The following is a 27,950-nucleotide window of genomic DNA, read 5'->3' as shown; positions in this document are numbered from 1 at the left end:
CTACAAAATGCAATCAGGCTACAGGATGGCAAGAAGAAATCATGTGGACTGAGAAGGCAGCAAGCTTCCAAAGGGCTTACTCATGTAATTGCCTGTTGAGAAAAACCAGCGTTGATATACTTAATGATAACAAACAAGCTGGAAAGCTTAATCAGCCTCCTGCTTTGGAGCTCTAATGATTAGAAGTTGGGATGAGATATGGCGTGGGGGATCATTATAGAACCATAGAATGGTTTGGGTTGGAAGGGACCAACCAGTTCCAACCCCCTGCCCTGGGCAGGGACACCTTCCACTAGAGCAGGTTGCTCCAAGCCCCTGTGTCCAACCTGGCCTTGAACACTGCCAGGGATGGGGCAGCCACAGCTTCTCTGGGCACCCTGTGCCAGCGCCTCAGCACCCTCACAGGGAAGAGCTTCTGCCTCAGAGCTCATCTCAATCTCCCCTCTGGCAGGTTAAAGCCATTCCCCTTGTCCTGTCCCTCCAGGCCCTTGTCCAAAGCCCCTCTCCAGGTTTCCTGGAGCCCCTTTAGGCACTGGAGCTGCTCTAAGGTCTCCCCTTCAGGAGCCTTCTCTTCTCCAGGCTGCCCCAGCCCAGCTCTCTCAGCCTGGCTCCAGAGCAGAGCTGCTCCAGCCCTCGCAGCAGCTCCGGGGCCTCCTCTGGCCTCGCTCCAGCAGCTCCACGTCCCCCTTGCGCTGTTGCCCCAGAGCTGGACCAGGACTGCAGGGGGGGTCTCCCCAGAGCGCAGCAGAGGGGCAGGATCCCCTCCCTGAGCTGCTGCTCACGCTCTGGGGGTGCAGCCCAGCACACGGGGGGGTTCTGGGCTCAAGCACACACTGAAGCCGGGTCATGGGGAGCTTCTCCTCACCCAACACCTCCAAGTCCTTCTCCTCAGGCTGCTCCATCCAGTCTCCCCCAGCCTGTGTCTGTGCTGGGGATTGCCCCAACCCATATGCAGGACCTTGTCCTTGGCCTGGTTGACCTTCATGATGTTCACACAGTCCCACCTCTCCAGCCTGCACAGGTCCCTCCATCCCATCCCTCCCGTGTGTGTTTTCTGCATTTCTACTGTTTTAAATTCAGGGTTTTTTCCTGTTATTTTACTACCAGGGAGGAAATTACCCACCGGGGCAGCGAGGGAGAAGGTGGAATCCCATTGGAACATCACTAAAAGGAAGCTCAGGGTTACAGGTACAAGCAGAGCCCACGGGAGCGAGTGGGAGCATTAATAGGGGGGAAAAAAGGGCACTAATTAAAAAACCCACCAGATTTTAATCGATTCAAGTGCACCAGGAAGGGAAATGCCCCAGAGTGGGACAGCATCAGCTGAAACCTTCCTTCGCCTTTTATAATTACAGAATAGAAAAGAAATCCTCGTTCACATTACAAATACAGTCCTGTATAAAAACAAGCCAACGGAAAAGGGGGAATAAGGAAACCCAAAAGGTTGCGGCGCCGGTGCCTGGCTCCCACCGAGCTCAGGAGGGAGGGCAGCTCCTCTGAATGAGTTAGAATGACTCCAGGCTTTTCCTTCTGCTTCCTGCTGGCTTGGAGAAGGGGTTTGAGCAGGTGGGTGCCTGCCCTGCCCATCCCATCCCACCCCATCGCATCCCATCCCATCCTATTGCATCCCATCCCACCGGTCAGCGAGAGCATCCTTGGTCCTGGAGAGGAAAATCAGCCCTGGAGATGCTGTTGTTGCTGGGGCTGGGCAGCGCTTGGGGCTGGGGATGTGTTTTGGGGATAAGGGGGAATCTGTCACCTGAAAAACATTATTTTCCTTGGAAAAAATAGGGGAAAAGGTGGAAAAATTATTGCCTGTAGAGTTCGCAGCTTGGCTGGAGGCGATGGAGGGGCTGGTGGGGGGATGCAGCCAAATCCAGGGGGATTTGGGGTTTGGGCTTGGGCAGCTTCGGCTGTTGGCACTTCCCAGCTGCGTGTTGGGAAACACAAAGACTATCCCCGTATAACCCCCAGGATGGGAGGACAAACCCCTGGGAGGCAGAATTCACCCCCCACACACACACTCACAGATGCCAAGGGTGGGCTTGGGGCCAGATCCAGGAGACACCACATCCCACCTCCAGGAAACAAAGGAGAAGAAGGAGGATATGGGGAGCTGGGATGCTTCATGGAACTTCCTTTTCCTTCCAGCTTCCTCTGGGGTGTTACTTCCCAGCTCATCTCCATTCACAAAGCAATCGCTGCCCAATGGATCTTGAACATTCCCCCCCCCCCCCAAATAACCATTCCCCATGTCCCGATGTCACCCCGCTCCTGCTGCCGGACCTGATGGGGTGGATTTGCCCCCAAGATCCCACATGGATGGAGGGACCGGGGGGGGGGTTGGAGGCCCTGGGGTGCCCTGGAGTGGGCAGAGCGCTGCTGAAGGCACGGTGTCGGCCGGGGGGGGGGGTCATGTTCAGCCACTGCTCAGGCACTTCAAATTAATACAAATTAACCAAACCCAGTAATTAGAAAGGAGAAAACCAACCCAAAACATTCATGAGATGCGTTAAAACAGCCGGAAAGGGGCTGTGTCAAAGCAGCGTCAGTATTGCCAACTTGGAGCAAGACCCCCCCCCAAAATGTGGGAGGGATAGGGGGGCTTGCAGGAGGATTCGGGGTGCTCTGTGTCCCTCCATGTCCCCAGGCTGGGGGGGAATTGAGACAAGATGCTGACAGCCGGATCCAGCTCCTGATGGTGAAGGGAATCATCCGGGACCAAACCCCTTTGGCACTGTTCCATCCAGCCAGGCGGGGCTGGGAAATTCCTTCTGGGAGCAAAACCCCCATTTTTGGGGCCAGCCCAACTCCCAGACCCGGAGTTTCAGGCAAATGTCCCAGCCCTGAAGGACGAAGCTGGTCCCTGTCCCCAAAGCACTGTTCATCCCTCATCCCTGGTCCCAGTTTGCTCCAAACCAGCTGGGTTTCACCCCAATCCCGCTCCAGCCCCTTCCTGCCCGGAACATCGGGAAGGGCCTTGCTGCTCCAAGGGAAATCCAGGCTGGGAGAAACAGAAGAAAACGGTGTCCAGTGAGTGATGCCACATCCCTGCGTGTCCCCGTGTCCCCATCCCGGGGAGGCTGCGGGAGCCTGAGGGGCGAGCACAGCGTGGGGGGGTCCCCCCGTATCCAGCCCCCTCCCTCCAGTCCTGCCGTGGGTGTGTGGTTTGAGCTCGGAGGCTTCCAGGCTGGATGGACGTGCAGCTCCTGGCTCCATCCTTGGGGGTCTTGCAGGGTGCAGGGAGCGGATGGGTGTCTCGGCATCGTGTCCCCCCGCCCTTGATGGGGGTCTTGTCATTGGGTGTGGGACAGTTCACTCTCAGGGGTCCTGTCGCCTCTGGCTCCCACGCTGGGCTGGGGCTGGATCCGGGGCAGGTTACCCGGATCTGGGGGGAAAGAGGAGACGAGGTGTTAGGGGTGAGACCAGGGGCAGAGAATCAGAATCAGATTGGTTTGGGTTGGAGGGACCTTAAAGTTCCTCCAGCTCCAACCCCTGCCACGGGCAGGGACACCTTCCACTAGAGCAGGTTGCTCCAAGCCCCTGTGTCCAACCTGGCCTTGAACACTGCCAGGGATGGGGCAGCCACAGCTTCTCTGGGAAAAGTCTGTGCCAGCGCCTCAGCACCCTCACAGGGAAGAGCTTCTGCCTCAGAGCTCATCTCAATCTCCCCTCTGGCAGGTTAAAGCCATTCCCCTTGGCCTGTCCCTCCAGGCCCTTGTCCAAAGCCCCTCTCCAGGTTTCCTGGAGCCCCTTTAGGCACTGGAGCTGCTCTAAGGTGTCCCCTTCAGGAGCCTTCTCTTCTCCAAGAATCATTTCCCGGAAAGGGAGGAGATGGATTTCCCCGGCACCTCTGCGCCTGCTGAGGTCTCCCCATCCTGCTGTCTCAGCACCAGTGTCTCTGCCATCAGCCTCTGGCTCCTCTGTATATCTAAAATTGCTATTCCCACTGGTATCCCCAGATGCTACAGCTTCCAGCACTCATCCTGCAACCACCGGGGACACTGGACCCACAGCAGCCCCCCTGCAGCACCCTCGTGCCCCCCAGCTGGGGAAGGAGCAGGCAGGTCACCCCCTACTCCTGCCTGCCCCATGGTGGCTCCAAAGGGGTTCCCTGGGGGACACGATCCACAGGACGTGTCCCATCCATGGGACAACGCTCTGCTGGGTCCTCCCAAGGGTGGGCACCCAGCTGGACACCCACATCCGTCCCCATGGTGTGTGTGCTCCCACCCTTAGGGTGACACCATCCACATCCCCATCCCAGGAAGCTCCCACCCCACCATGCCCCACTCCCGCTGGAGGGCTGCGGTGGTCCTGGGGAAGGACCAGCTCCATGCAGTGGGGCGCAGCACCCATGGGTGCTCAGCCGTGCACTGGGGTGGGCACACAAGAGCCTGTGTGTGCCCAAAGGCCCAGGGAGGGCTGAGCAGCATCACAGATGCATTTGTTCCACCACAGCCCTCTCCTTGCAGGCCCTGCCCTTGAGTTTGCATAGAAGGCTTTGGATATAATTAATTCCTGGCACCCGGCACAAGGCGAATCCCTTTGGATTTCGCAGCCTTATCTCGTTTCAGCCTTTATCTGGTTAAGCTTAATGGGGAAGGGAGAAGAGGAGAAAAGGCAGCTCGCTTATCTGCAGAGCTGCTGCTCCCACCCAGCCTGTGGGGCTCAGCAAACACAAAGCAGCAAACAAGGGCATGAGCCCCCCTAAAACTGCCCAACCCCAGCCCTGATGGAGACTCTGGTCTTTATGGTGAGGCCAAAAGGACTCAGATCCACATCTTTTGGGTTATGATGGTGCGATGAGGGACCTTGAAGGAGCTCCTGCATCCCAGAGCATCCCTAAGCATCCCCAAGCATCCCCAAGGCTTCCCAACCCGGCACAGACTCACGTGTAGAGTGGCTGTAGCTGTAGGTGTGATGTCTTCTGTGGCGCCTGGTAGCCGTAGGAGTCGAACCCACCAATGAAGTCGACTGGAGAGAGGGGCAGAGGAGTGAGGTGAGCTGGGGAGGGTGGTGGGGACACTTCCCTGCCTCCCCCCGCACCAACGGCACCCATGGGAGACACAGCATCCTGGGTTGCAGCAGCGCCTTGGGGAGACGCAGCAGCCCAAGTTGCTGCAGCAGCCCAGGGAAGTGCAACAGCTCAGTCTGCTCCGGTGTCCTGAGTCCCTGCAGCATCCCAGAATCACAGAACCATGGAATGGTTTGTGTTGGAAAGGACCTTAAAGCTCATCCAGCTCCAACCCCCTGCCATGGGCAGGGACACCTTCCACTAGAGCAGGTTGCTCCAAGCCCCTGTGTCCAACCTGGCCTTGAACACTGCCAGGGATGGGGCAGCCACAGCTTCTCTGGGCACCCTGGGCCAGCACCTCAGCACCCTCACAGGGAAGAGCTTCTGCCCAAGAGCTCATCTCAATCTCCCCTCTGGCAGGTTAAAGCCATTCCCCTTGGCCTGTCCCTCCAGGCCCTTGTCCAAAGCCCCTCTCCAGGTTTCCTGGAGCCCCTTTAGGCACTGGAGCTGCTCTAAGGTCTCCCCTTCAGGAGCTTCTCTTTTCCATCCCGGGTCATTGCACCATCCCACAACATCCTGGGGAAGTGCTGCAACCCAGGTCCTGGCAATAGCTGTGGTCAGAGCAGCATCACAGGGACACGCAGCATCCCGGGTCACAGCAGCATTCCAGGTCTCAGTGGCATCTCAGCAAAGTGACATTGAGAGACAGAGGAAAGCAGCTGGACTGACATGGTGAGATCCCTGCGCTCCTCTCATCACAACAGCTCTTGCATTGCAGGCTGGACACAGTGGGTAAAATTACCCTGTCATTGTCTCCAGAGTGGGCATTTAAGGAGAATTATGGGGGAATTACCTCTCTTTTAAGGCCTGTCATTTAGGGAATTGCAGCCACCTATAGGTCAGTGTTCACTGGTGTGATTTCCAGCCCGGTGGCTCCTCACCCTGCAGCCAGCAGAGCCCATCACGCACCTCTTGAGCCCTTGGGTGCTCACTGGAGGAGTCCCAGTGGCAAATCCCATCCCTTCACCATGGCTGGATGCAGTGGGAGCGATGGGGGGACCTCAACATCTCCCACGATCACCCCATGTGTCCCTAGACCTGAACCCTCCACTGGCACAGGCATGATGGGCACCCCCAGGCTGGGGTGTCTGAGCTGTCACAGGAGCCACAGCACAACCCATCTCTCCAAACCCAATATATTCATCCCCATGGAGCAATGATCTGGGTGGGTTCACACATGGCTGTCCATCAAACAGCAGCGAGCTCAAGGGAGGAAGCAAATTCTCCCGGCATATTTATCTTCCCGACTTAGTATTCAGCCCGCTCTCAATTTTGACGCCATCCATCCATCCATTTCCAAATCTAATATGATATTCCATTGAAAATATGCATTTGAATCCTGGGCTCCAGCAGTATTAATATTAAAAGTGTATTGACTGCAGGAGCTGTTTGAATGCAAACACACTCCAAAGCTGGCGGCGCTGGATAAACCTTTTTGCCAGCCCCTTGGATGCAGAAACGAGTTATTCCCGATGGTGGTGGCCACTTTCACATGGAGATTGTCCTTTTCCACTACGCTGGTTCCCAGCAGGGGGAAAACATGGGGATGCTGCACCCTGGCACCTGCTGGGATGGGCTGGGACCATCCCTGGCTCCGTGGCACCATCCTGATTCCAGGGAAGGAGCTGGATGCTGGGATGGCTTTTGCCATAGGGGCCATGGCAGCGCATCTCTGCCTGCGGTGGCTGTTGGGAGCTGCTGGGAGCTGCCAGCTGGCAGGAATTCATTAGCAGCAGATGAGCATTTAATGTGGTTGGATGGCTCCAGCCTTCACAGCCTGGTTAATTGGGGTGCTCAGTGCTTCCGGAGAGGGGGGGTTGCTGGGATCAGCTTGGAAAGCACAATATAGTTTGTATAAAAACCAGCCTGTAACTATCCTAAATTGCTGGTTTCCCCCCCTGCTTTGGGTGAAACCTGTTTGAGTGATGCTGTCCATGGGGATGCTGGCTGGAGACACCCAATGTTTCCCATTCCCTTGTCCCCGAGCCCCAGGTGGCTGTCAAAGGCGTTGGCAGGCAATGGATGGAGATGGGAGCAGGGCTCTCCCACAGCGCCCTGGCGCCGGATCCACGCCAGGAGGAGCATCCACCAGGAATTTAGCAGGGCATTGAGGAGGCTCTTTGCAGCAAGGGCAATTCCCCCCCACTGCCACAGCAGAGCAGGGACCTAGGGGAGATGCTCTGAATTTGGGTCAGTGGGGAGCAGCAAGAGTGATGCCGAACCCAAACCCAACCACTCGTAGGGGTGAGCTTCCCAGCTTCAATGGGACCTGGGCTTGGTGCCGTGATGCTGGGGGACTGGGGACCATCTCAGCCTCTTCGTGGGCCGGTGTGGGGCCAAAGCCCAGCCCCATACATTGGATGAAACTGCTCCCATTCCTGCACCCAAAGGCTGTGAGTGCTGCAGGCCCATGGGCGATGCAGCAGCTCAGGGCTCAGCATCCCTGTCCCTGCCCTCTGCCAGCCCTGGCCAGCGTACAGCACCCTCCCCAGGGCTAAAGGGGGGGACACCACTGGTGGCACAGGGTGGCACATCACCCCCCAGCCCGTCTGCCTCAATGGGGATGGGAAAATGGGGCAAAAAACCCAACTAAAGGTATTCCTTCATCTGCCTGTGTCCCAGGCATCATTCCCCGCCCCTGGCTGGGAGCTGCCACCCCAGCAAGGCACTGGCTGGTGTCAGCAGAGGCTATTTTACAGCTCTGCAGCTCTCCCACCCCATGATCAGTATCAGGAGCACTTACAGCTGTCTTCTTCCTCCAGGAACACTTTGCTGACATAGCAGGCGTAGACAAAGCCAAAGAGCTGTGAAACAGAAGCAGCCGGTCACTGGGGTGATGGGCAATGGACCAGCACGGAGCTGGGTGCTGCGAGGGGATGCCTGGAGCACCCCAGGGGGACTGGGAGCATCCTGGGCAGGATCAGTGCCTTCTCTGGGCTGGTGGTGCTGGAGCCCATCTCCAGTGGGTGCTGGTTTGAGAGGCAACAAGGCTGGATGGTTTCAGCTGTGCTATGGGGACAAGGGTGATGGCCCAGGGCAGGATGGGTGCTGAGCCCCACGCAGCACTGGGTGCTCCTTGGTGGGTGCATGGCAGCTGCTCTGGACCCCAATTCCCTTTCAAGCTTTATTTCCTTGCAGCCCCCAAGGTTCCACAGGAGTTTTGGATCCAGGTATGTCCCTTTCCCACCTCCCCATGGGGTGAGACAGCCACCGGGAAGGGGGGACCATCCCTTGTGCCAAGCAGCACATCCCACCGGCTCATCCTCATCCAGCAACACCTCTGGGTGGATTACACCGAGAGCTCCCCGATCCCTGCAGCACCCAGCCCACAGCCTGACAGGTTTTAGGGTGAGCAGCACCCCAGGGTGCTGCCATGGGCTTTGTCTTCCTAACCCTGAGCCAACACTGCCCTTGATGCTATAAACAAGCACTGATGCGTGGTAGCATGGTGGGACCTATCCAGCTGTACCCATCCCGGTCCCTGCCATCACCCCCTTCTCTCACTCCATGATTCGGGATTGGGGATGAGGAGGAAAGGTGCTGTCTCACCGCCAGGAAGATCTGCGTGGCACTGCTCACCACCTCGATGTACTGGTAGTCGAGCAGGCACCCGCTGACGGTGATGACGTGATGGTCCTCGGGCGCCAGGTTGGAGTTGAGCACCGGCGTCACCAGGCAGCCCGGCCCGTTCTCCATCCACCACGAGCGATGCAGTGAGGTATTGAAGGTCATGATGAAGTCTCGGTCCTGCGGGAGGGGAGCACAGGAGGAGGCACAGAGCGTGGAGCCAAGGATCTTCGCAGGGGGGTTGGATAGAAAATGGGGTTTTCCAACCCGAGGATGCTCCACAAGACCCAGAGCATGCTAATGCAGTGCAGGGCATCTCCCTAACCTGCAGCCAGCACCCCAGGGTTTGTGGCTTCCTCCCATGCTGGTGCCCATACACCAGAGTGGAGTGGAGGGGGAGAATCCCCTTCCTCAACCTGCTGCTTGAGAGGCAGAACCATGGGACCACCCCACCAGCGTGGTCCAAGGATACAGGGCAATCCCCTTTGGTGTTTCAGGGTGCATCCTCCATCCTCATCCCCACAGAGCCCTGCAGGGATCCCACTCCCACACATCCCCTCCTTGTAAGCCCATTGCCAGGCTTTGGGGCTCTTTCTGTTTCGTCTCCTGTTTCATCTCATTACTGAGGTGCTGGAGTGGGGCCAGAGAAGGGCACCGGAGCTGGTGCAGGGCCTGGAGCACAAGTGTGATGAGGAACGGCTGAGGGACCTGGGGGGGTTTAGTCTGGAGAAGAGAAGGCTCAGGGGGGACCTTCTCGCTCTCTGCAACTGCCTGACAGGAGGATGGAGCCAGGAGGGGGTTGGTCTCTGCCCCCAAGGAACAAGGGATAAGACAAGAGGAAACGGCCTCAAGCTGCCCCAGGGCAGGTTTAGATGGAGCTGAGGAACAATTCCTTCCCCAAAGGGTGCTCAGGCATTGGAACAGGCTGCCCAGGGCAGCGCTGGAGTCACCGGCCCTGCAAGTGTTCACACACCGTGTAGCCGAGGCCCTCAGTGCCATGGGTTAGTGGTGGCCTTGGCAGTGCTGGGGAATGGTTGGACTTGATGATCTTAAAGGTCTTTTCCAACCTGGTTGATTCTGTGATTCCATCAGCTCTGAGGCATCAGTGGTTGGCAGCAGCCTCCCTGCTGCAAGGACACTGGGCTGGCACTGGAGCTGGATAAGGCTCAGGGCTCATCCCTGCCTGTACCCTCCCATAGCAGGTTCACGCGAGGCCAAGCTCCTGGGCTCCACCCCAGGACACACAACAGCACATTTGATGCCAATGCCCCCGCCTGCGGATCCAGCAGGGTGCTGCATAGGTTGGGTGGGCTGGGTGAGCACCCACCACACGGAGGGTCCCCCCAGCCCTCAGGTCTGCAGGGGCTGGGATACCCACTGAGCATCCTTGGTAAGAGATCACCAGTCTGCTGCTGCTGGGGGCGGAAAGGATAGAAAGGTTTGGTTTCTAAACCCAAAGGATTTGGGTTTAGGTGCCAGGAAGCACAAAGAGAGGGAGTTCTGGCATTGCCACATCACTGGGAGATTGGGGATTTCCACGGAGAACAGTGGGAGTAAATCCTCCCCGGCGGCATCCCCCACGTTTCAGCTTGCTAGAAGAGCCTCAAATGATCTGGAGCTACATGGGAAGATGGTTTCATCCATCAAGCCCCTCAAAAAGCCCTTCTCCCCACTGCAGGCAGCCACAGAGTGAGCTGGGACTCATTTCCTGAATCCTCTCAGATGGCATCATAGAATCATAGAATGGTTTGGGTTGGAAAGGACCTTAAGGTCATCCAGTTCCAACCCCCTGCCATGGACAGGGACACCTCACACTAAACCGGCTCACCCAAGACTCCATCCAACCTGGCCTTGAGCATCCTCGGACCAGGAGTGGGCTGGGGGAGCAGGGCACATCCTCAGCATGGGTACCCCAACACGGGCTGAGGATGCTCAAATCATCTCCTGATGCATCAGCACTACATGAAGTTTTGCTCTTTTGCATGCACGAGCTGTAATTCAATAGCCCAGGGAGGGGTGGAGAGACACGGAGAGGAAGGGGAGGAAGAGGAGGAGCGTTACCTGCGACAAGCGTCCAACCTCCAGGTAGAAGCAGATGATGAAGGCGTTCCAGCCGACCCACAGCACCAGCCACACCGCGTACTGCCGGGAAGAGAATGCCCAATGGAATCAGGGAATGCCCAATGGACATCCCCTGGTCCATCCCACCTCCAACCCGCTCAATGGATCCCGCTGGATCCACAGCTTTGGATACAGGACGGGACCTGGGGCTGAGCCATCCCCAGGGGTGATGATGCTGCACCCAGGAACAGCATCCGCGGTGGTACCTACCACCATGAGGTATTTGGATCTGTACTGGATGGTCCCAAAAATGCCCAGGATGACGGCCATGATGTGTAGGAAATTAGCCAGGATGGGGGCCCACTGGTAGCCCAGGAAATCAAAGATCTGCCGCTCCAGCGCCGCCACCTGCGAGGAAGGGGCAGGTATGAAAGCATCGGTCACCACAGCATCCCGGGATGCGGGAGGCAAAGAGCAGCTGGTAATTAATGGGAATTCCCATGGATAATTAGCTGCAATGGGCTGAAACACCCGTGTGATGCATTGGCTGGTGGTGGGGGAAAGCACGGTGGGGAGTAAGGGGTTACTTGGAATATCTGGAGCTAGAAGGGGAAAGCAGGAGATGTCAGCTTGTAGCCACCAGCACCCTCCGTGCCTCAGTGTCCCCATTGCTCAGGTCCTGGGCGCTGCTAAAAATCACCCTTTGGGATGGGTTTAGCCGTGAGATCAGCCTGTCCAGGGGGAAATCTGTTCGGCTCATGCATGATGTGCTGGGTACCAGCCCTCCCATTTAACATCACTGGGTTTGATTGCTGTTATCATTTATAGTCCATAAATAACGACTTGATGATGCAGCTTAATAAATCACACAACACACAAAATCAAGGCCGGTGGCTTCTGATGGGATCTGCCTTTACCCCAGCACTTATTTACGGCTCTATTTATACCGGCTCAGGGTCTATTACTCTTAATTACAGGATTAGCTTAAAGTAATGTGGTAACGAAGGTGAGGTGGGAGCACTGGAGCATTTGTGAATGGTTTTGAGGTTAGAAATGGAGATTGGATGAGGCTATGGGGTTTTAGGGAGCTTTTAGGGCTCTTCAGGGTGCATCAGGAACTGCAGCCTGAGGGCTGAGCTGCAGCAATCTGTGTCTCCAGCAGCTTGGCAAACCAAAACCCCTCTTTCATTTATCTTTGTGGCAGCCCAACCCCACCTCATTGCTCTTTGAGATGCCCCAGATTCACCCGATAAACCCTCCAAGTCCTCCCCGCAGCACCGTGCCGCAGTTTCCCCTCCGAGGGCAAGGCCCTTCATCCTGGCAGAGAAATGGGAGTTTATCCTGCAAATCACAAGAGAAAATGGGCTTTATATCCCCCTCTGTGTTCAGCAGCAGCTCCACACGGTGAGCTGGGTTTAGGGGAGCTCCATCCTGGTGTTCCCTGAAGCTCCCAAGGGAAAATGAGGACCCCGCAGCATCCCTACCCAGCCAGCTCAATGTAACATGTACTAATTATAGGGGGGAAATAAATGAGGTGGCAAAAGTCCTTCCCTAAATGTTTGGTGAGGATGAGCCCCAGCTAATACATCTGTGTGTGCAACTGCCAGCCCTGCCTCAGTCTCCCCTCACATACAACATCACACACTTGTTAAATTGGCTTAGCGAGGGCTTTAATTAACACCTATTTCATACAATCATAGAACCATGGAATGGTTTGTTTCGGAAGGGCCCTTAAAGCTCATCCAGTTCCAACCCCCTGCCACAGGCAGGGGCACCTTCCACTAGAGCAGGTTGCTCCAAGCCCCTGTGTCCAACCTGGCCTTGAACACTGCCAGGGATGGGGCAGCCACAGCTTCTCCATTCAACCCATTCCGGTGTCCCACCACCCTCACAGGGAAGAATTCCTTCCTAAGAGCTCATCTCAATCTCCCCTCTGGCAGGTTAAAGCCATTCCCCTTGGCCTGTCCCTACAGGCCCTTGTCCAAAGCCCCTCTCCAGGTTTCCTGGAGCCCCTTTAGGCACTGGAGCTGCTCTAAGGCCTCCCCTTCAGGAGCCTTCTCCTCTCCAGGCTGAACCAGCCCAACTCCATCCTGCCTGTAGGTGGAAAACCAAAGGCAGAGCCCAGCACTGTGCTATCCCATTCCCTACCCTATCCCGGGGATAGGATCTGCTGGATCCATGCCGGCAGGACCCCGGTTTCAATTGAAGGCGATGCAAAGCCACAGAGCAGCCCTCAGGTCCGTGGTGTCATGACTAAGGCTGTTTGCATTGAGCTTAATTCACTTCCACACTATTTAAACTCTCTGAGGAAACAGCCTTTGGACGTACAACTGGGCTGTAAATCTTTTAAATTGAGGAATGTAAATAATAAATGATACAGGGAGCATGGTGCTCAGGGGGTTGGAGCCATCCATCGATCTGGTGGCTGTTGACAGAGCTGCTCAGCAGAAGCTGGATGCGAAGGCTGAGTTTTGGGTACCGGTGAGTCTCCGAACCAAGGGAAGAGCCTCTGAGAGCATCCCATGGAGCCAGAGTGATGGATTACACCTGGATGGCTCCTTAATTCCAACCCATTGAGCCAGGACAAGCTGAGAAGGAGGTGGGAAGAGCCTGGTCAAACCAAATCCTTCATCCTAAGGAGAGGCAAAATGAGGAGCAAATACCATGGTGTTCCCGTGGATGAGGGAGGGCTCATCTTAGGCTTCAGCAGGGACATTTGGGGGCAGAATTAGGGGTTTGCAGTTTTACTATGTAGGCAAAACACCTTTTTTGGCGGGGCGAACATCCCTTTTTGGGAAGGATGGAAACTCCTAGGATGTGGCTCTGACATTTGCAGACAGGAGCAAAACTGCCCCTTGTCCTTCTGCATGTCTTCACCAAACCACCCAGGCAGGGGCAGGGGATATTCGCCCCTCATTTTCACTAGAAAGAGTCAAAAATAGACAGGAAGAGGCTCCATCCCAGGGGAAAAAGGGATGTTTCTCCCCGAAAATGTTGTTCCTAAAGACTGAAGAGCCCTGAGGATGCGGCTGCAGTTCTGCCTGGTGTCAGGGAGGCCGGAGCGGGCAGCGCAGGCAGGATGCTCCCGGCTGCCCCTGACCACAGCATCTGTGCATCGGGCTGAATTAAAGCCTCTGCCCTCCCCTGGCAGGCGCTGCCCCCCGATGGGATATTATCCTTGCCGGGTGATTCCCTCCCGAACACCATATGCCCGAGGCTCGCCGGGGATTTAACTTTTCATTTCACTGCATTTTGAAGAGATTTGGGGGGGTTTATTCTGCCTTGAATCCAGTCTGAAGATGCTGCGAGAGCATCGCTCCCCCTGCTGCTGAGCTCAGCCTGGGGGATTGGGGCAGAAATGCTCCATTCTAGGAGTTTGGGGCAAAGAAGTACTGGGATTTAGGGAGAAAACAACCCCCAGCACAGCTGCAAAGCAGGATCTGGCCCTAAGGGGATGCCAGATGCTCTTGCTCCCCATGAGGGATGTTTCCTACAGCCCAGGCTTGGATGTCCTTGCAGCAGGTCATAGAACCATAGAATCATCACAGCCTGGTTTGGGTTGGAAAGGACCTTAAAGCTCATTCAGTAAAGAGCATCACTGGGGCAAACGAAGCTCCTGGGGCTCCCAGGTCCTGTCCCCATCCCCAGGAGGAACAGCCAAGTCCAGCTCCCATCCTCAAAGGATGCTGCGGGGCACCCTGAGCCCCCCCAGCACCCCGAGCCCCCCCAGCACCCCATTGCAGGCTCTGCCACCCTTCATTTTGAGGCAGTTTACAGCATTTTGCTCATTTTTCCTCTGCCAGCGCCATCGCCTGCCCCTGAGGTGCCCAAAGGAGCTATTGGATGTGTTTCCACCATGTGGTCCCATTCCCAACTCCGCCCGGCTCCACTATGGGGAATGGCTGCGATTGGAATGAGCGCCCAGCGAGCGAATTGACTATTAAGAAGGTGCAAACACCGCTGTGAACCCGGGGACTTCAGTTAATGACTTGGAAACAAGTTCCTGACCTAATTCCAACTTGCAAAAGCCTTCATGAAATCACAGAGAGAAATTAAAGGGGCCGGAGCCTTGATCGCTCTGTGCTATGGGGTGGAGATGAGCAGGATGCGGACCCTGGCCTAGAAGATGCTCTGAGATGGAGCAGCAGCAAAACGCAGGGTGAAAGAGGCACAAATTGGGACCTTCCCCGGCTGTTGCAACCCCTTGGTGATACCAGTGGGTTTTGGGGGGGGTCCTGGCCTTTGCAACGCCCCTTTCTCCCCACTCCCAGTGCTGGCATCATGGATTTAGGAGTTCATCAAGCATCCCAAATCTCCAGGATGCAGCTGCAAGCGCTGGGGGCACAGGCAGAGATGCGGGGGGTGTGATTCCTGGGCACAGCTCCCCATCGCCCACCCAGCACCCACCACCCATCCCATGGGCTTTCCTGCTTCTCGCCTGTGTTTTCCCACCCCCATTCCCAGTTATTTGGTTCATTTCCCTGCATCCGGCAGCGTTGCCATGGGAACGCGGTGGCTGGATGCGCTTGTCTAGACACTGCGCCCCAGGAGCCCGCTGCCGGCACCCTGCACCATGGGCTGGGTGCGAGGTCACCCACTGCACCCCTATGGCTGCGTCCCCTCCAAGCTCTGCACCCCACATCCGTGCTCCTGGCTCCATCCATCCCTGGGGAGGAGCTGGGAAAGGCAGTTTTAGGGTGGATAATGGGGATAACAACCATCATGACCATCATCGAATCATAGAATCTCAGAGTGGTTTGGATTGAAGGGACCTTAAATCTCATCCAGTTCCAACCCCCTGCCATGGGCAGGGACACCTTCCACTAGAGCTGGGCCCATTGCTCTGGTTTTGGGTGGATTTGGCTCTCTCTGACCCCGATCTCCCCAGCAAGGACCCACAGTGGATCGTTATCCCTGGAGGAATGTCAACAGGGGTTATTTTTCCCAGCAAACATCACAGCTTACCCCCTGAAGAGGCTGTTTTAGCTCTAATGCAATGTCACATCTATTTAACTTCCATCCAGGATTCCATCTCTTTCCACTGTCCTATAAGTGCTGAGATGAGACTTTCTGCTCTCTCTCATCTCCCAGCAAGGGAACTTTTCCATGCCAGGGAAAGCCAAGGAAATCCAAGCAGCTCAATTCTCCTCTTGCCTGTCAGAGGTTGACTCTGGAGAGATGCCCTTCCACAGGACAGGCTTTATTCCCAGAGGGAACTGCTCCATCCCCTTAGGAATTGCTCAGGAGCCACAAATCCGTCTAAATGTCCCTGTAGAAAGGAGCTGGAAGGATCCTGCTACCCTCGAGCTCATGCATCCACCCAGACCTTGCAAATGACCTTGAAACAACGCAGGACCCTGGGATCTCCTTGGAGGGGAGGACAAAGGGTGGTGACACTCATGGGATGGGGTAAGGAGGTGTCCCTGGAGCAGGGAATGTGCACCAGGGGTGCCCGAGGAGGCACTTGCCAAGGAGGGGAAACTGAGGCACAGGCTGTAATTCCTACCCGGATGAGGGGCTTCTCCACCCGCAGGGCTGAAGCCCCAAGGTCTCTGGTGCTGGCGGGGAAGGGCTGATCCTGCACTGCCCCGGTGCTGTGCCGTGCCTCTTTTTACCTCGGAATTGGGCTCAAGTCCCACTGTCCCGCTCAGCACCGCATCGAGAGCATTTGCTCTCTTGGTGACCAGCTCCATCAGTGTAGGTCTAATGGGGAAACTGAGGCACAGAGGGATGGTGGAGGAGACCCGAATCCCAATTCTTGGAGAAAGGCTCTGCCTTGAGGACAATGGGTTGAGAACTGCTCCAAAGCCACCGGAGCAGGGCAGGGACTGCTGGGCTGGCTCGGGGAGATGAGATATGGGCTGAGGTACAACCGTCAGCCTAAATTAAGCCTCAGGAAGCTCCCACTTCTCCCTGCAAGCCTGGAGATGCCGAGTGGAGCCACATCCCTGACCCCGGCGCAGCATCTCTGGTACCTGGGCTGGTCGCATCTCTCCAGTGCTGGTTTTCCCATGGGATGCAGTGAGGAAGGGGATGTCCCCCACTGCCCATGGGGACCCCAACACTCACCCAATGCCTTGTCCTGTGGCTGAGGGGGAGAAGGATCCTTGAAGGAACTGGTGCTCCATGCAGAGGACACCCATGGTGAGGGATGATCCTGCCCTGCTCTGTGTAGGGAAGTGGGGCTTGGAGCTGGGGATCTTGGGCTGAAACCTGGGAGAACTTGAGCTTAGATCTGGGGGATCTTGGGTTTATATTTGCAGGATCTTTGGCTGAAGTCTGAGGATCTTGGGCTTAAATTTAAGGGGTCTTCATCTTAGATTTGGGGAGTTCAGAGCATGAATTTGAGGGATCGTGGGCTTAAGTCTGGGGGTTGTGGGGCTTAAATCTGGGGTATTTTGACCTTAAATTTGGGAGATCTTGTGTTTAAATTTAGGGGATTGAAATTTAACAATGGGAGATCTTGGGCTTAATTTTAGGAGATCTTGGGCTTAAATCTGAGGAGTTTTGGGCTTAAATTTGGGGGATTTGGTGCTTAAATATGAAGGATCTTTGGCTTAAATTTGGGGGCCGCACAGATAAGACAAATGAAATGGGGAACCAGGAGAGATACAGGGAGCCTGGCACATAAATAACAAACTGTGGGGGTGAGGCACAGGGGCTGGACAAGGATGGGGGGCGAGCAGGAGCCGGATGCTCCGGGAAAAGCAGGGTGGGAGGGGATGGATCCGGGAAAAGCAGGGTGGGAGGGGATGGATCCTGACTGAGAGGTCCGCATCCACCCGCGGTGGCCGAGCTGTTTGGACAAGGATTAAGCCTCAGGCAATTTCGATGCTAATTCTCCCCGCTAAGTTCTTTAGCTGCCATCTGCGAGGAGCAAGAGGTGTTTTCCTCCACATCTCAAACGATGCCTCAAAGACAGCGTTAATATAATCCCATGGGGGGGTGGAGGATGGGGGGGGAGGGGAAATACATATATATATATATAAAAATCCAATTTACCGACTTATTTAGTGACACTTTTTTGTAATCAATTCTCGCAGGAAAGAAAGGCTGATTAAAGCCAAGCGCATCGCTATGGAAACCGGCATTCCCTCCTCCCACGACCCGCCGGCTGGGAAGGGTGAGGAAATCTGCCTGGTAACAACCCCGATAATGAGCCAGGGAGCCCAAAGAATCCCTGGAAGCGCTGCTGCCGCGAAAGGAGCAACCGGGAGCAGCCGGTGGGGAGGCGAAACCGCGCCGCGCTCCCCAAATATTGATTCAGATGGAAGGGGAGCGCTGGGTGGGAGGAGGAGGGGATGCTCCTGCATCCCGGAGGTGGTACCCAGGGGTGCACCCAGCGAGCCCTGTGAATGTGGGTGTTTCCTCCAGCGCTTATCCAATTGTTTAGCCTTCAAAGAGAGGATAAACCCACCTTGGCACGCAGGTTTAAGGGATTCAGGAGGGAGCTGCCAGCGCAAAAGGGGTTTCTATGATAAACCCAATGGGTTTCCCTCTCTGCAGGGTGATTCCCCAAGGCATGGGCATCACTTCCCGCTGCCTGTGCTCATCTGCCCCCGGGGGCCAGAGTTTCTTGGGGAATTGGGGATTTGTTCTTATTTCTCCATTGATTAACGGCCCTGGGCCCATGGAGGGTTCAGGGGTCTCCTCCGGCCTGGATGCATCCCTCACCCCAGCACCTCGCAAAGAGAAGATGCTTGAGGCACCCATGGGTGCTGCTGAGGCAAGGATAGATGTTCCCATGGGATGAATATAAACCACCCTGCGTGGTGCGAAGCAGCTGGAGCTGGCAGTGAGCAGCACAGAAGAGACTTGGCTGTTTCTCCAAGCACTTGTGATGATTTTTGGGGAGCTTTAAGGAGCGAAGGTCGGCACAGGGCATCATTACTGCTGCTCCTTGTCTATCGAGGGATTTAATAACAATCCCATCCCACATTTTCCTTACATTCCTTCCATTACCACCACTGTCACCATGACCAGGGGTGGGAGTGGAGTCCCTCAGCTCCAGCAATGGGACCATGGTGGTCCAGAGCATCCGGACGCTGCATCACCCCATCCACCCGCATCCCAGGACTGTCACAAACTGGCTGGAGGAGCACCCAAAGGGATGTGACATCCCACTAAAACCAGAAACCTGGATATTTTGAACCATTCCACGGTGCTGTTAAACCTTCCCATTCATCCTGACGAGGATTTACTCAGGCTCCTCTCAGTGTGTGCTGCAGCCACCGGTGTGTTGTTAACGCAGCCATTAGCAGCAGCATGGCCAGGAACTCGTCAGAGACACCTTCAACAGCCATAAACCGCACTTCTATTAATGGCTTCATCCTCTTTTTCTCCCCACCTCATCCAGGAGGGGGGTTTTGGGGTTGATTTTACCAACCCCTTTGTTGCTTGGTGGTGGATGGAGAGCGTTGGATCCATCCCAGTGCCTGCACTGGGGCCTTCCTGCTCTGCTTGGCCACATCCTTCAATGACAAGGTGACAATGCCACAGCTGAGCAGGGGGATGATGCCACCCCAGGCATCCCAAACCCTGCATCCAACAGGGATGTGAGCCCATCCCCCTGCCATCAGGGCCAGCACCACCTCAGGGAAACCAGGATTTTCCCCAAAACCTTGGTTTTCACTCCCCATAACCCCATGGGATGGCTTTGCCAGCGGGGTGATGGGTGCTGCTCCAAGTCACTCCCCTTTTGGGTGTACTCACAGGAGAGATGAGGATTTCCATCTCAAAATCTCCACGGAAAACCCAACCCAGCAGCTCCCATGGCCTGGACACAGGAGTTGGGGGAACTCCTGGGGTCCCCGTGTGGGGTGGATGCGCTCATGGGATGACAGGGAGGACCCGCACCCGATGGGGCATAAACAGGCCCATAATGGGTGAGGGTGACCCTAAATACAGCCCCTGACACCCATTGGAGCCCTGGGTAGACACCCCAAGCTCACCGCAGGAGCCATCCCCAGTGCCTGGCACTGCCCATCCCTGGTCCTGAGCTCAGCCCCACAGCCCAGGGCCAAATCCAGACTGGGCTTAAGGGGCAGCAGCCTGGGAGGAGCTGCCTGGGGAGATGCAGCCTGAGGAAGGCTGGTGGCTGCAGCACGGGATAGGGATGTCCTGCCCATCGCGATGGAAGGGACCATGGGGACCTGCCCCATCCCGCACCAGCCTCTGCTCCCCATCACCCACACAACTGCTGGGCTTTGGGGGGGTGGAATTAAGAGGAATATCAATAAAACCTTTAATAATCAATGGGGGTTCATTGAACGGATCATTACAACCCGCGGCTGCTGCTGCCAAATGAAACCCTTGTTTGGAGCCACCGAGTCAGAGACACGATGTGAATCCCCGGGAGGGAATAAAACAGGTCTCGGCACTGATCCTGCTGCCCCATGTCCCTCCCAAGGGAAAGTGGGGGGATACCCTGGGTGCCCCCCAGGGGCAAAAGGTGAAGGGATGTGACCACGGCCAGGGCTGGAGCTGGAGGGGATGGAGGCACGGCCAGGCTGGGCATAGGGACCCCCGGCCCTTGGGGACCAGCCCCACAGCATCATCCCCTCCAAAGCCTGGCTCTGGTACCACGGGGCTCCCAGCGGCCGCGCTGCCATGCCAAGGGGATGCCACCACCGATACACACGTGCCACCCTGCCATAAGCCCCATTGAGAGCCATCTCCAGCCCTGGAGAGCAAAGAGGGACCCCCAGACCCCCCAAACCTCGCTGCACTCCGAGCACCCCATCAGCCACCCCATGCTGCCGCAGGGACTCGGTGCCAGCCCTGTGCCACCTCAATGCCCGTCACAGGGCTCTTGCTGTGTCCCCTCCTCCCTGAGCCGAGGGAAAGCGGTGCCAGATGCCACAGAAAGGGGCCGGGAGAGGATGGATTCGCCTGAGAGTCCTGGCAGCTGCCAAGGGGAATTGGCAACCGGCTGGTGATGGGCTGGAAGCGGCAGCAGAGGAAGGGACAGCAGGGGCCAGGAGCAGGGGGGGTCCTGGAGGTGCAGATGGGGATGCTGTGCCCCTGGGGTAAGGGGGACAGGGCTGGTTCCTGAGCCGAAAGAGGTGGGAAAGAAAGAGAAAAGGATGGAGTGTGCAGGAAAGAGCCCAGGGGAGACGGGACAAGGACTCCGAGCGTGACATTTGCTGGCAGGAGCCGAGGCCCCACCATCAATCTGAGCCATTACTGCACAGGAGCAGGAGCAGACAGGGCTTCCCAGGGGCTCCCATTAGCCTCAGCATCCCGCACCGTGCTGCCCGAGCATCCTCCATCCCGCTCGGAGCATCCTCCATGCTCACCCGGAGCATCCTCCACTCTCAAGGACCCTCCACGCTCACCTCAAGCACCTTCCACTCCCCGAGCGTGAGCACCCTGAGCACCCTGACTCCCACCTGAGCATCCTCTGTGATGGTGCCAAACATCCTCCCCTCCAACCGGAGCAGCCTCTGCTCTCACCAGGGACATTTCCCAGTTGGGGCTTGTACCTGGGTGTCCCTGTGGGATGGGACAAGGTGCTGGGCAGAGATACACCACTCCAGTGACAGCAGAGTAGGGGGGATTCTCCTCTACTATTTAAATACAACCAGGGCTGCTCCCTGCCAACTTTGCCTTCCCAGTTCTCCAGGCTGTGATGTCCATAGTTTGACAATTAGAACAAATAGCTGCTTTCAAACAGGGGGAAGGAAAAATAACCATCCCCATCCTGAGCCTCTCTGCCCCTTCAAGCATCCCTTGGGATTCGGGAAGAAAACCTTTTCCCCACTTAACCCCCAAAGCTCCATCACTTCCAGCCAAAATACTGCCCGCAGCTCCATGCTGCGATGGGGATAAGGACATCCCAGGGCATCCCAGGAGGATGAGAGATGGGGATACAGCCTGGAATGCCGGGATGAGAGGGGTCTGAAGGCGCCTGCCTGCCTGCAGCTCGGCTTGGCCGGGCGCTGCAGCAATCAATAGCTAATAACCTGCATCACGCTGTGAAGATGTGTGGCTGGTGTTGGTGGGAACATCAGGGTCTTGGGGGGTCTTTCAGTGCTGCTGGGGGCTCCTGGCCCTTTCCTTCCCTCTTTATAAGGATATCACCAAGCCACCTCCCTGTCTTCCCTTGGACCAGCCAGAGACCAAGCTCCTCAAGATGCTGCTTTCCCACATCTTCCAACCTCAGATCTTGCTTCCCAATCCCCTCCTGATGGCCTGGGAATGTATTTTGGGATGGGACACCCGGCTGACAGGGATGTCATCCCAGGGGTGATGCTCACTACCCTCCCTTCAGTCCACGCGTTTCCTCCAGCACTGGTTTTACTCCTTCTCTTCTTTCTTCCCATTACTGAAACGAGCATCATTGATTTTTTATAGTGCTAATTTTTCTCCAAACAGAAAGCCACCCGGGATTACACCAAATTGCTTATCAGCATCTAAACACTGTTATGGCAGCTCAGGCCCTTTCAGCAGCCAAACCAATGAGCTCAGTAAGAAACAACATCAAGTTTGGCTGGACGAGGCTCCTTTTCCCAGACATCAATTAGGCCACCTACTTTTAGGCTTTGCTGATCACATCATGCATCAACCTTCCCTTCCCGTGCTCTCACTGCCAGGCCAGGCTGCTTTCTGGCTCATCCTCTTCATTTGCTCTACAACCCAGCCCTCCGAGCCATTTCTTTTCCAGTCCCCATCGCTCCCAGCTCCATTGTGAATGGGCAGGAATGATTTAGAGAGTTCTTCAACCAGTCTCGTTAATACTCTTGGGTGCACATTCGCTGCTCTTGTAAATTTAGACATACTGCTCTTTAATCGTGGTTTTAATTGCAAGCAGTAATGTTCCTCCTTCCCAAACATGTCCATAAACCTTTATAGCTCTGCCTGGGAATAATGCGGGTGCAACGGAGGATGCGCATCCACTGGGATGGAGTAATAGGATCCCAGCCTGGTTTGAGTTGGAAGGGACCTTAAAGCTCATCCAGCTCCAACCCCCTGCCGTGGGCAGGGACACCTTCCACTAGAGCAGGTTGCTCCAAGCCCCTGTGTCCAACCTGGCCTTGAACACTGCCAGGGATGGGGCAGCCACAGCTTCTCTGGGAAAAGTCTGTGCCAGCGCCTCAGCACCCTCACAGGGAAGAGCTTCTGCCTCAGAGCTCATCTCAACCTCCCCTCTGGCAGGTTAAAGCCATTCCCCTTGGCCTGTCCCTCCAGGCCCTTGTCCAAAGCCCCTCTCCAGGTTTATTGTAGCCTCTTTAGGCCCTGGAGCTGCTCCACAGCCACCCGAACCCACGGTCCCTCCTTGGCTTGGTCACCCAGGGAGGTGATGAGGTGGGTTGGGGGTTTTTCATGCCTTTAATACACACATTTCCCACCTTGGAGCCATCTCCAGGTCCTCAGCACTGCCCACCCCTGCAGCATCCTTACCCCTCCACAGCAGCACCCACCACCCCGCAGCATCCCTGGGCACGGAGGCATCACCGCACTCATTGTGTCCCATCCCATGGGATGGGGTGCAGGGATATGAGGGTCTCGCCATCCCTATGCCACTGCCAGCCCCCCATTGCCATGGCAACCATGCAAATGTGAAAGCTTTCCATAATCATTAGGGAGCGGAGCAGTATAAACAGTGACTGCAGCAGATTACATGCCTATTATGAACAGTCGCACCTTCTGAGTGCTGGTAATTATACCTAATTGTGCATTTAATTGTGTAATTGAAAACCCCCATCCAGAGTTCATCCCGGGCTCTGTTCCCCCTTCCCGGCAGTGGGAATGTGACCGGGGGCAGCTCCGGCCCCGCTGTCCTCAGGTCATCCCTCTGCCGGGAATGGGGCAGGATGGGAACCGCGTGAGGACAAAAGATGCTGGTGGATGTTGGAAGTGCCAGAGCTGGAGGGTTGGTGGCCAGAAGCAGGGATTATGGGGACAGCAGGGTCACGAAGCACCCAAGGGTGCTGTGGGGTCCCGCTGGGGATGGGGATGTCACACAGGGCTGGTGGGTGCTTCAGGGATGGGATCATCCTCTCCTTTGCCCACCTTTCCTTAAGCCAACCCTGTTAATTCCTTCTAACTAACTAACTAACAGGCTTGGTGATGGGGGGAATTCACATCCCAAAGGCTCTCGGTGCCCGGTGTGAAGCCCATGGAGCAGGGAAGCAGGGCAGGATGGACCCGTGGCCCCTCGCCCTGCACCTCAACCCTGGGAGGCAGCGGAGGGAAGGATGCCAGTGCCGGTGTGGCTCAGCATGGCACGGCACGGCACAGCATGGCACCACACGCCGCCAGCCCGGCAGGCAGCAGGCTCAGCCGGGCAGGAGGTGCCAACGGAGCTTTGCTTTCCCAGCCAATTAAAGGAGAAGGAGAGGAACAAAGAAGGAAAAGAAGCCCTGGTTGGGAGCGATGCTGAGCTCTGCCAGGCAGCAGTGGGAGCGCTGAGCACCTCCTGTCCCCACCCAGCGCCGGGGCTGGAGCTGCAGCCCATCCACAGTGAGCCCTGTGCTGTACTGGGGTCACCACTTTGGGATGGAGGAGCCCACTTGAGCGGGATGGCCGGATCCAGGCAGACCTCAGCTTCCAGCAGCCCACATCCCGATACCCCATATCACTGCCCACAAGACTGGGTACAACCCTTTGCAGCAGCACGACTGTCCCAGCCTGCAACCGACACCATTAGGCTTCAGAGTTAACAAGAGTCATGGCTTGTGGCTCCATGTCCATGTTTGCAGTAGTGGGGTGGTATCACCACCAGGTTCATTTTCCATCCACCCACCTCAGCAGCTCTCATCTTCACCTAAAGATAAACCCTCCCAACAACATCTATCCCAGATAAAGGTTCCCAAAGCCCCCGACACCCCCCCCCCCCGGCAGTTATTCACTTTCCCAAATGATGGGAAGGACCAGCAAAAACTGGAGAGTTTTGATTTCATCCCACCTCATCAGCACAAATATCTCCCGGCAGCTCCTCTTGATGCCCACAGGGCTGGGGGGCATCGGCCAAGTGCATCCCTGGGGTTTTCCCAGAGAAAAACCAAACAGAGGCAAACCCCAATCCCTTGGGAATGGAGACCCCATCTCCTCACCGAGCGCCCAAGGAGCACGTAGGATATTTGGATGCTCCAAAGCTGCCGTGCCATGGCCCAAAAACCAGTTTCCCAAACCTGGTTCAGGCACAACCACGGCCCCAAGGGCTGCGCTGGGCTCTGCCCCTCCAGATCTGCCTTCTCCCACTCAGCACAGGGGACCTTGCGCCCAGTGGGTACCAGCAGCATCCTCTGTGACCAGGAGCATCCCCCGTGGGCAGGGGGGACACGAGGGACCAGGGGCGCATCCCCGGGTTGCAAACACTGGGGAAACCAATGGTTCCCTCGTGGCACGGAGGGGGCAGCGGGAAGGTGCCTGCAGGAAGGGGGCCCAGCAGTGAGGACCAGCCAGAGATGATGGTGTCACCCCAGGGCAGGCTGCTCCTCACCCGTATTGCTTTGGTCAAGGGAAACTGAGGCATGGGCTAACCAGCGAGGTTTGGCAAGCCAGCGTGCTGGCTGTTGGCACAAGGTGACCCTGTACACATCAGTCCAAACCCAGCCCCAGCAGCTGGGGGCACTGGGAGCATGGCTGTCATCCCCCCCCCATAGCACAGAGAGGCATCATCCCTGCTCCCCATCATCCCCTCCCAACCCTCAGTGGTCCACACACCCCAACCGTGCCACCTCAGGGATGAATATTGGCCTTGGTCACCCAAGGGGACCCTGATGGCTCAGCTCAGGGCTATGGGTGAGCACCCAGACCCCCCCATCCCAGGCAGGGCACCCAGTGGCACTTTTTCCTCATGGACCACATGGGTGCCACTGCTGCGGAAGGGGGTGCTGGGGCCAGAGAGCATCTGCCCATGCCTCCAGAGCTGGGAGAGCATCCCATGGGCTGGGAAGGGATGAGCTGTAGTATGGGGTGAGCCTGAGGTGGAAGAGCCACTGGTGAGGGACGTTTCTGGAGCCAAGCCTTTGGGAATGCTGGCAGCACCAGGACACACGGGGCGAGGGGTGGGGAGGAAAGCCTGACCCCCATCTGCAGCGCAAAGTTTCTCTGGGTGCGAGCAGGAGCTGCTCTCCCAGCTCAGGATCTTGCACCGGTTCAGTTCTTCCCCTAAAATAAATAGGTTAAAATCCCCTGGATCTGGGATATGTCTGGGAATAAACACCAAGAAGTGATTGGAAGCCAAAAAACTCCCGCACAGCCGGAAAACACCCGTCGGATTTATCCTAAAGGGGAAGGTGAGCAAAGCGCAAAGCAAGACTTTACAGATTGAATCAGGGGGACAGCTGGGGACGCAAGAGGCCATTCCCACTGGGAATGGCAGGACTTCAGCCTGGTGTAGAGCCGACCGCTCCCTGGGGTTGAGGGCTGGCTTGGAGGATTCCTGCATCCCGCCAGGAAAGCCTGGTCCCCCCCATCACAAAGTGGGGACCCTCCTGCTCGCTGCCTTCTGAAGGACGGAGAATGAAGAAGAGCAACGCCGGGAAGAAAGTGCCGGTCAGCAGGATAACACCATCATCATCCCGAGGGTTTCCATCTGGAGGGTGGCCTCCATTCACCCCATCAGCCCCCGATCCCTGGGGACACCAGGGCTGACCACCACGCGTTTCCACCATCCCTGCCTTGTCTTCCCCACCACAACAAGCCCCGGCACGGCCTTGGGGCAAGTTGTAGGAGCTGATCCTCCGTTAAGGAACCACCCGGCCGGGATAATCCATCACAACCTGGGTTTAGTGTAAAAACCACCCCAAACACCCCACATGCTGCCATCGCCAGCTCCGCTATGGGCAGCCTGATGAGGGCTGACCCACAGGCAGCAGCCAGCACAGCACCTAATTCTTACAAGACCAACAATCCTATTAAAATTAAACCTTTCCTTTTCCCCCCGCTCCCACCATCCCGGCATCCCCCCGCCGCAGGCAGACGGGTCCCGCTTGGAAGCAGGAGAGTTTCCAAAGTGCTGGCAGTGGCTCCAAGTTTCCCTCTTGCCCCAACTCGGGGGACCGGCACCCCAAGAAACATCCTTGGAGTGACCGGGATGGGAAACCGCCGGCAGGAGCGAACTGGGAGGAAAGAGGATGCAGTTGGAAACAAAGCTCACACCTGCTGGAGATGCATCCCCAGGCGCTGACAGCGCAGGGAACTGGTTCCCATCCATCTCCCCAGCCGTGACTCCAGCCGGCGCTGGATCGAGGCAGGGCATGAGGGGGGCATTTCATTCCTCGTTGATTATTCATTTTCCTTTGGGTTTCAGGGGGGTTTTCGGGTGTCAGTGAAGCATCCCCAGGCCGGTCCCACAGCAAGGTCACCGCCGACACGGAGCGGGTAGCGGTGACAACCAGCATTCACACAAAGCACAACCCGGCATGCTGATGAGCGCAGACGGCCCCTCGCCTTACCAGCTGCAGGCAGCAGAATCCGACCAGCGTACATCTCCCATTGCATCTCCCCATGGTTTCCCAGCCGGAGCCTCGGATTTTCCCCCACCGTGGCCTCGCGTCGCCGTCCTCCAGCTCCTCACCAGCCTCCCCTTTGCCAGCAGAGCCGACACCCGGCGAGCATCAGCGGGGTACCAGCAACATGTCCCGCTCTCCAGCCTCCGGCCAGCCCCGGTACTTTCTTCACAGCAGCCCCGCCATCTCCCGCATCCTGCCAGGTTAGCACAGAGGCGGGCTGGGCTCAGAAAGGGGCATCGCCCCCCATTCTCCGCCTTTCCCCCCCAGCCAAGCCGCGCTCCCCCCCCACCCCGAGCCCCGCTACAGCCCCATCCCGCAGCGCAGAGCCCCCGGGGCCGCGCACACCTCGCCGCCCATCCCCGGGGCGCGCAGCTCAGCGCGGAGCCCGCAGCTCTATTGTCTCTCCCGCACAGCCCCGGGGGCGGGCGGGGAGGTGGCGGCGGGGTGGGGTCGGGGGCGCGCCGGGCAGGGCGGGACGCGGCCGCCGGAACAACGCCAGACGCGCTCCCCAGCGGGGCCCGGCGGGCGGCGCGGCCGGGAGGGGCGGAGGCGAGGCCGGGCACGCTGCGCAGCGACGAGCCCTTGGCGGCTTCCGGGGGCGCCGGGCGGCGCGGACCCTTCGTTGCAGCCGGCGGCAGGCGCGGCTGCCGGTAGCGCCCGCCTTCCCTTCTCCTAATATTTGTCTTTTAATCGCAGATTTTTATTCTTTTTCCCCATTTTCCGGAGCCAGGTGGGGCTGGGTTAAACCCCGGCGATTGCAAATGCAAAGGGGATGCTGAGCT

The 27,950-nt window shown here is 57.1% G+C and overlaps 1 protein-coding gene across 2 annotated transcripts; it reads right to left on the bottom strand.

Annotated features, from left to right (window-relative positions):
* Positions 1-1,249: 1,249 nt before the first annotated feature.
* On the bottom strand, positions 1,250-27,731 carry NKAIN1 (sodium/potassium transporting ATPase interacting 1). Of its 2 annotated transcripts, XM_030503604.1 has the most exons (8): positions 27,514-27,678; positions 27,112-27,361; positions 10,976-11,113; positions 10,706-10,786; positions 8,627-8,824; positions 7,821-7,881; positions 4,896-4,977; positions 1,250-3,388 (listed from the first exon to the last, which is right to left on the bottom strand). In XM_030503604.1, exons 2-8 carry the CDS (start codon positions 27,163-27,165, stop codon positions 3,379-3,381), a joined length of 624 nt encoding a protein of 207 aa, XP_030359464.1. In that variant the 5' UTR covers positions 27,166-27,361; positions 27,514-27,678; the 3' UTR covers positions 1,250-3,378. The 2 variants fall into 2 exon arrangements, with proteins under 2 accessions (XP_030359464.1, XP_030359465.1); XM_030503605.1 differs by having other exon boundaries at positions 27,112-27,731.
* Positions 27,732-27,950: the final 219 nt, after the last annotated feature.

The sequence above is a fragment of the Strigops habroptila genome, chromosome 12, assembly GCF_004027225.2.
Source record: "Strigops habroptila isolate Jane chromosome 12, bStrHab1.2.pri, whole genome shotgun sequence".
Classification (NCBI taxonomy): Eukaryota; Metazoa; Chordata; class Aves; order Psittaciformes; family Psittacidae; genus Strigops; species Strigops habroptila.
This window is presented reverse-complemented; position numbering and strand designations above follow the sequence as displayed.

Bases quoted from the DNA above. Each gene is read 5' to 3' on its own strand.
- NKAIN1 (XM_030503605.1), bottom strand. From the start codon at position 27,165: ATGGGGAGATGCAATGGGAGATGTACGCTGGTCGGATTCTGCTGCCTG. The intron at 7,882-8,626 runs GTGAGACAGCAC...TCTGTTTCACAG, and splicing joins CCACGCAGATCTTCCTGGCG to CTCTTTGGCTTTGTCTACGC. The intron at 4,978-7,820 runs GTAAGTGCTCCT...CCCTCTCTCCAG, and splicing joins CCTGGAGGAAGAAGACAGCT to TCGACTTCATTGGTGGGTTC.